Genomic DNA, 7,667 nt, shown 5'->3' on the forward strand with positions numbered 1-7,667 from the left:
CCGGGTTTGGCTCGGACCCGGCCCGGGCCTGTAACCGGGTCAATGGGCTAGTTGCCTGTTGACTCGGTTTGTCAAATCGAACCGGAACTGGCCGGGCTAGTTCCGGTTCCTTTGGTGCAAAACCGGCGGACTATCGGTTTGGCCTGTCGGTTCAACCAATTTGATTTTTTTTTTTAACGGCTTGAACCTCCGGTTAACCGTCGATTCCTAGCCATTGGAACCGCCGGTTAACCCTTGGTTCCTAGTCGTTGGGGAGTGTGGGGGTTTTTTTGAGTATTTTTTTTCAACGGTTAGGATCATTTGATCGTTTTTTGATCAATGGCTATGATTTTGTGTTCGTTACTATCAAAACTCTATAAATGGAGATCTCATTTCATCATTTTCACACACATCTTCTCTACTCTTAATCTCAATTTCGTATTCTCTACACGCTTTCGTTTTTAATTTTCAATTACAATGGAAGGAGGTCGCGGAGGTGCATCATCTCGAGCTCGGAAGGAAAAGGAAATAATGAATCCTCGGGAGGAGGATCCCAATATTCAATCTACCGATGATGAGATTGAGCATCTTCTGAATCCGACATCCGAAACACAAGGAAGTACCGATGCAATTATTTCTAAGGTTCGGGAACTTCCTCCTCTAAAGTCTTCTATTTTCACTAAACATTTTGAGAAGGTCACTATTTCGTTGGGAGAAATGCGTGCAAAATGTAAGCACTGCAATGCTTCCTACAAATTCCAAGCCGGCGGCGGCTTTGGGTCGTTGAAACGACATGTAGAAATGAAGCACCCGACGGAATATGGACTCGACCGTTTTCAAACACAATTATCAAGATTTTCTTTAACTAGCGGTAGTACCAATTCCAGTTTATTTTTATATTCGGATAATAAATTAAGAGAATCATTAGCTAAATTTGTTTCCGTAGTACATCTTTCTTTTAATTTTGGATCTAAATGCACATTTGAAGATTTTTGTAAAAAATCTCTTAATCGATGTGCTGAACGTGTTCCTAGAACTACACTTACTCGTACAATTAAAAAATTAGTAAAACAAGGAAAAAAAAATTTAATTGATGAATTTAGTAAATTAGATAATAAAGTTTTTTTATGTTCCGATATTTGGAGTGATTATTGGTAAACACATTCATATATGGGTGTGACTTTCCATTGGATCGATAACTCTTGGAACTTCCAAAAAAGATTGTTAGCTTATAGAGTTTTTGATGAATCACATAATGCTCATAACATCGCACAATTATTATGATTAATTTTAGAAGAATATGACCCAACTCATAAAATATTTTTAATATCATTAGATAATGCTAGTTTCAATACCGCTTGTATAGATGATTTAAAATTTGTTGTCAACCTATTATTGGCGGTTTATTTTTTCATATTCATTGTGTATGTCATCTTTTAAATTTATTTGTTCAAGATGGATTAAAAATTTTAGAAAGTTATATTAAACCAATTAGAATTGTAATTTCTTATTTATGGTGTCATCCATCTATAATGAAACAATAGGGTAGGTTTTGTAAAACTAATGGAACGAGACTTAAAAAATTTTCACGTGATATACCAACACGTTGAAATTCAACATACCAATTATTACAAGATTCATTTGATTATAAAGAAATATTATGTTTATTTTTTGCACAAAATACTAATACTAATATATATTTATTTTTACAACAATGGAATATTTGTAGTAGTATTTGTGAAAATTTAAAATTATTTAATGATGCAACCGAATAACTTTCCGGTCACTGCTCAATTAGTTTTAGAAAATTTTTCTAATATAGTATTAGTTTTAAACGAACATATTAATAATGAATCTTTATCTCCTTGCATCTTAGCTATGAAAATTAAATGGAAAAAATATTTTTATTTTATTCCTGAAATTTATTTAATTGCATTTGCTTTAGATCCAAGATTTAAATTAGAAGTTTTACAAGAAATGTTAACTTTATATTATGACGCTTTAATTCCAATTAAAGATTCTTCTTCTCCTGATTCAGTTAATATTATATATAATGTTAGAATTTATTTATATGATATTTATAATCAATATTATGCAAAATATGGAACACAAATTAATATTTCTGAAATACGATAAACTACTAGTAGTAATTTAAAATTTACAAATGCACAACTTTTATTAAAAGAACGGACAAAACGTCCACAAGGATCCTTAAGTTCCACACAGGAACTTGAGAATTATTTTACGACTTCTTTTGTTTTTAATGAAGTAGATAGCGAAAATTTCGATATCTTAAAGTGGTGGTCACATGATACTCAAAGCTTTTCCATCCTCTCCGAATTGCTAAAGAAATTTTAGCTTGTCCAGTGTCAACTGTTGCTGTGGAGTAGACGTTCAGTGCCGGCGGCAACATATTAGATGAACGACGATCAACTTTTTCTCCTGACTCATTGAAAGCCCAAACATTAATGGACGATTGGACCAGAGCGAAGAAAAGAATCCAAAGAATGTAACTTTCAGATGATGAAGTTGAAGATTTTGACACTGAAGGAACAAATACGACAGGAACGGGAAATGGAAGTGAGTGACAACAATGTAAAAAAACTATGTGGGCTTTAATTCCCCTAAGGGGATACGTAGACAACTTAAATAAGTACAAGCCCTTTTTTCCAATAAATTTTAATTTGTAATTTTTAATGTTTAATTTTTTATTAGTAATTTTTAATTTTTTTAACTTAATAATTTTGAACCGTGGCGAACCGTGATGAACCGTGAACTGAACCGTGAACCGTAACCGTCTTGGGTGGTTAAGGGTCGATCTGCCTGGAACTGTCGAACCGGCGGTTCCGAACCGTGGTCAAGTCTAGGTCAAATACCAAGAACTGCTTTCTAATTCCATCTCTTTCTCTGGGAACTCTAACTCCACTTCCTTAGTGACTTAGGACATTTCTTTTCTTTGGGTCTTCATTCGAGATAATCCGCCAATGCTGATCTCAAGCCAGGGTGAAAAAGGGCGAGGGTTGCGCATTAGGTTCCCAGCATGGACTCAAATGTTCAATGAAAATGTGTCTTCATTAGAGATGAATGCGATAGCTTGCTTCTTTGCTGGACATAGCAAAATAAGACGAGGCATTTTTTTTATTCAGTTATTTGTGATAGCACATCTTGAATCTTTGCTAGATGTAAAATAAGAATAGAACATTTTGTCTTTTCAAGTCTTTAGTAGCTTTTAGGCAACATAAGTATAGTACACAAGCAATGGCAGATGGGAGATCTAAACAGTTAGGATGTTGACAATAGCAGAAAATGATCAGAGATGGATGTGGACCATAAGATGAATATGGTGTTAACAATTGAAGTGCTGACGAGGCTGACAATGGGCCTGTGACTGAGAATAGGTTGTGTTAGAGTTGATGGAGAGCATTGTATATGGACAAGTTGACGCGAGGTGAGCAGATTTGTTTGTTGGACAAAACATTAGGTAGTCCGAGGAAGAAACCTAGATGTGCTCCATTGGTGAAGAGTGGGTCAACAATAGGCTTCATGAATCTTTCACTGTGAAGATTTGATTGATTATGGACCTTGCTGTGGAGAAGTGGCCAGATCTTCCATGCACCTGCAAGTAGAGATCTGTCTCCTGTAGTGTGGTTGGAAGTTCTGTGTTAGAGTAGGAGGCACTGCAGTTTTGGATCTCCTGAGTGTAGCTGGTGACATCAATCTATGGAGGAGGGAGACTGATCCTCTAAACTTGAGTTGTTGTGCTAAAAGGGTGCTCTGATAGTGTGTAAAATTTGGGTAAAGGAAACAATATATTGTTTGCATGGCCATTTAAACATTCATGATAAACTCCTAGATCTGAAAGTATTAATTTGAGATTAAATTTGTTACATACAAAAGTGTAATAATGCTAATATCCTCAAAAAAATGGAATTGAAGAGCAAATAAATTGAATGAGATGGATTGAGAGAATAAAGAAATGTTGAATATGTAGATTTACTAAAAGAAATAGACAGTAACAGTTCTTGTAAATTGAGCTTTCTTAACAGGAAATACAAATTCTTTAGTTCAAATATTACCAACGATTTCTTCTAATGTTGTTATTGTAGATTCTTTTTTCAACAAACACGCATGGATATGCTTGATTTTTCAGGTTGGACAAGTCTTCTTTTGTTTCTCTCTTCCCCATACTTGCAGATATAAGTTCTGCACAAATATTTACAGAATAAATAATTGTTTGTGCATCCTGTTTGTTATTTGTGGATATAAGTTCTGCAAAAAAAAAGACATGTAAAAAGGATCCATTTTCTTCACTGTTTCGCCGTTGCTAGGGTAGTTGATCACTCTTTCACTGCTGCTAGGGCTGTAGAACAGCAGAACTAGAGGTGTTATGAGAGGTCTTTTAATGTCTAAGAGTGACCAAAGAAATAGGCCTGAAGGCCTACCGTAGGTTTCCTAGACCTTCTCTAGTTAAGGTTCGTAAGTAGGTTTTGGAATCAGTAATTACTCAGTTTGTAACTAGAAAGTTAATCCTGTTCTGGCTAAGGTTTGAAGCAGCGTGACATAATTCTAGGCACATAGGAAGGATACCTCTTCGGAGTATTCAATTACTCTTTCATCTCACCAAGGAGCCTCACCTGTTTAAGGAGCAAAAGAGAACCCTAGTGCTATATTTTTCGTACTTTACTCCGACTTCTGTAGCACTTACAACGGGCTTCCTGTTGCCCTTATTGTCTTACTATAGTCGGCACAAGTTTTACAAGTGTTGAAAAATTTAGTGGTTCCATCCTTTCCTCGTACAAGAACCGTTCTACAGAGTATACTTGGATAAGGCTTGAGGATTCTTGAAGATATAATAGTAAAAACTCAAAGAAAGGTCTGCCTTTCCTAGGCCTAGAAAAGTTTTAAGTAGACACGGAAAATATAGTGATAAAAACTGAAATTAGTACATGGAAATTATAGAAACTGAACTTAGAGAACACTTACAAAGACAGTAGTTGTCACACTTTACACTAGCTCTCTTACTTTCGTCTAATTTTCTCTCTTTACAATAAGTCTATTGATAGAGATATACAAGCCTTTGGACTCCATAGATTAAAAACTTTGCTTAAATAAAAGATAAGCCTGACTCAGTAAACATAAAGTAGAAAGTTTGGGAAATCTTGGGTCCACCACTAGTCCTCTGTTGCATTATCAAGATTTTTTTTCTTCAGTGGAGGAAAAAGTAATGGACAATGGTGAGCGCTTTCTTTTAAGATATATCCCATTCTTCTTCTTGTTTTACCAGAGTAAGGTCTTAAGTTATGATTGAGAATGGAAAAAAATGGAATGCTCATTTCTTGTGGCCAGTATATTTTTTGTGATAGTTTCTCCTGCTAAGAAAAAGTCTGGTGGGTCTATTGTAGTATCCCATCCCCATGAGCTTCCTTGCACAGTTGCTCTCTGGTGTTTAAGTTGATTTCAGATCTATGTAGAAGGGTAACTGTGGAGAGGATGGAACTGCTAAGTTTTTTAACACTTGGAAAACCTGTGTTGACTATAGTAAGGCAATAAGCAATAGGAAGCCCATTGTAAGTGCTGAAGAAGTTGAGGTAAAGTACGAAAAATATAGTATTATGGTTCTCTTTTTCTCCCTCCCTGGCGAGAGGAAAGAGTAATTGAATGCTCAGAAGAGGTATCCTTCTTATGTGCCTAGAATTATGACAAGTTGGTTCAAAACTTTAGCCAGAACAGGATTAAATTGATTAATTATTGATTACAAAACCTATGTACAAATGAACCTTAACTACATAAGGTTTAGGAAACCTGGAGTAGGCTTTCAGGCCTATTTCTTTGGTCACTCTTAAATGTTGGAAAACCTCTCATAACACCTCTAGTTTTGTTGTTCTATCTACAGTCCTACTGACGGCGAAAGAGTGAAGAAAATGGTATGAATAATATTTGGCAAAATGGTGTAGACATCATGTTCATGATCACAACTTGACGTAGGATTGTCATGCATGCTTACAATACAAATAAGTGGTTTTCTACTAGAGGAAAAATTAAAGTGCATTTATACTTATCAAAACTAACTAGAAATAACATGATAGCAGTTCTTACTTTTCTACTACCTTTAGTCCTTTGATTTCAACCTGCCTCTTGATCTTAATGCCCTGATTAGTGTTCAACATCTTATTTAATGCTATTCACCAGACCTAATCATCATTTCATATTTGATAATGACATTACCATGTGAAGTTAACTTGCCTTTCATCATTCATGTTTCTATACATCACTTTAACTTGTTTCATTGTACAGAATTCATATGTTCTTTGTAAAGTCTTCCAAAAAAGTGGTTCTGGCCCTAGAATTGGGGAGCAGTATGGTGCACCTTTCAATGAAGAGGATTGGGAGGACTCAATTGACGGGCATTCCTTTCTTCTTCCTTGTGTAAATTGTTTGAGCCCAGAATCACTAGACAACCAATATGGACTATTGGATCACATTTCTGAGCAACCTGCGCCTTTTGGTGTGATTGGGATGCCCTCTGATCCTGACCTTAGTGAATTCGGTGGAATATTGCTGGAGGAATTGGAACAGTTTCCCAGTGCATGCCCGCTCAGAGAGGATATCTGTGGACAGGTAGTCAGCGTTCATACTATTTGTTAATTCTTTGGTTCCAATACATGCTTGCTAATTTTGTCATCGTCTTCAATTGCACAATGCAGATTATTGATTCAGCCATTCCTATCAATGATATTAATTATTCTTCTGAAGTGGACCAGGATCAACTATTTAATGAATTAGAAATTCTCACTGCTGAAGCATTGATCCACGGCAACATTGATAATGCTGAAAACATTCCGTCTGAAATTATGTTGCATCCTACAATAACTGAACTGGATACTGACCAATATGTGGAGCTGAATGATTTATGTTTTATTTGGGATAGCAATCCCCCTGAATATGTTGCACCACCTTCATAGAGTTTGGAGGTTTGTAGAGTTTCTCTTCTCTGCTTTCTTTCACCAATTTAACTCTACGTTACAGATTTTATTATTTAGTAATAGTTATTAATTTAAATTATTGTCATATTTGAGATCAACATTGCCATTTCTGATCATCAACAGCATAGTTTCAGTGTCCTCATCAGATGATTCTCCCTTGTCATTTTATCTTCATGGTTTCAGGCTTCAACTACTGGACAAAGAGGGTGGTGTTTGGTATGCCTTTACAGGGACCAGATTCTGGTTGAAGTTGTACCTGTACAAGATCTATTCTTGAAATATTATAGCGTTGCAACGAACCTGAAGATTTGTCATCCATTGCTGAAAATCCTGCCCATACTGTTCTTGTGAACATGTCATATATTATCTGTAGTTAAATTATGTGTTTGTGAATCATGCCTGGCTTGTACTACATTGTAAAAGATCCAATATTATTCAGTTCCTAAGCTGTTTTAAAAACTAGGATGCGGTTGGTATATTTGTTGATTGATGTTGTTCGAATTGTGTTAAAGGATATAATAATATGGTGTTTATTTAAGGTAAACTATAAGCATTTAAATTCGAAAAGCGAATTGAGAACTTAGAAGAGTTAAGGCGAAGGAAAATTTTTCCTTGGAAAAAGAAATAAATTGATGATTTTTTTTTTTATTATTTGATTGATAAAAGTGCTATTAATTTTTTATGTTAAAGTCTAACAATGTTAAT

General features: G+C 35.2%; 1 protein-coding gene across 1 annotated transcript; it reads left to right on the forward strand.

The window, feature by feature from the left end:
* The first annotated feature begins 441 nt into the window (after positions 1–441).
* Positions 442–7,452, forward strand: LOC122005718. The gene is made up of 4 exons (XM_042560857.1): positions 442–621; positions 6,274–6,597; positions 6,684–6,950; positions 7,146–7,452. Exons 1-3 carry the CDS (start codon positions 457–459, stop codon positions 6,939–6,941), a joined length of 747 nt encoding a protein of 248 aa, XP_042416791.1. The 5' UTR covers positions 442–456; the 3' UTR covers positions 6,942–6,950; positions 7,146–7,452.
* Positions 7,453–7,667: the final 215 nt, after the last annotated feature.

Source organism: Zingiber officinale, chromosome 7B (assembly GCF_018446385.1).
Source record: "Zingiber officinale cultivar Zhangliang chromosome 7B, Zo_v1.1, whole genome shotgun sequence".
Taxonomy (NCBI): Eukaryota; Viridiplantae; Streptophyta; class Magnoliopsida; order Zingiberales; family Zingiberaceae; genus Zingiber; species Zingiber officinale.

Excerpts from the sequence above, each read along its gene's own strand:
- LOC122005718 (XM_042560857.1), top strand. The coding sequence starts at position 457 with ATGGAAGGAGGTCGCGGAGGTGCATCATCTCGAGCTCGGAAGGAAAAG. Across the intron at positions 622-6,273 it reads CCGATGCAATTATTTCTAAG|AATTCATATGTTCTTTGTAA; the intron begins GTTCGGGAACTT and ends TTCATTGTACAG. Across the intron at positions 6,598-6,683 it reads GAGAGGATATCTGTGGACAG|ATTATTGATTCAGCCATTCC; the intron begins GTAGTCAGCGTT and ends TGCACAATGCAG.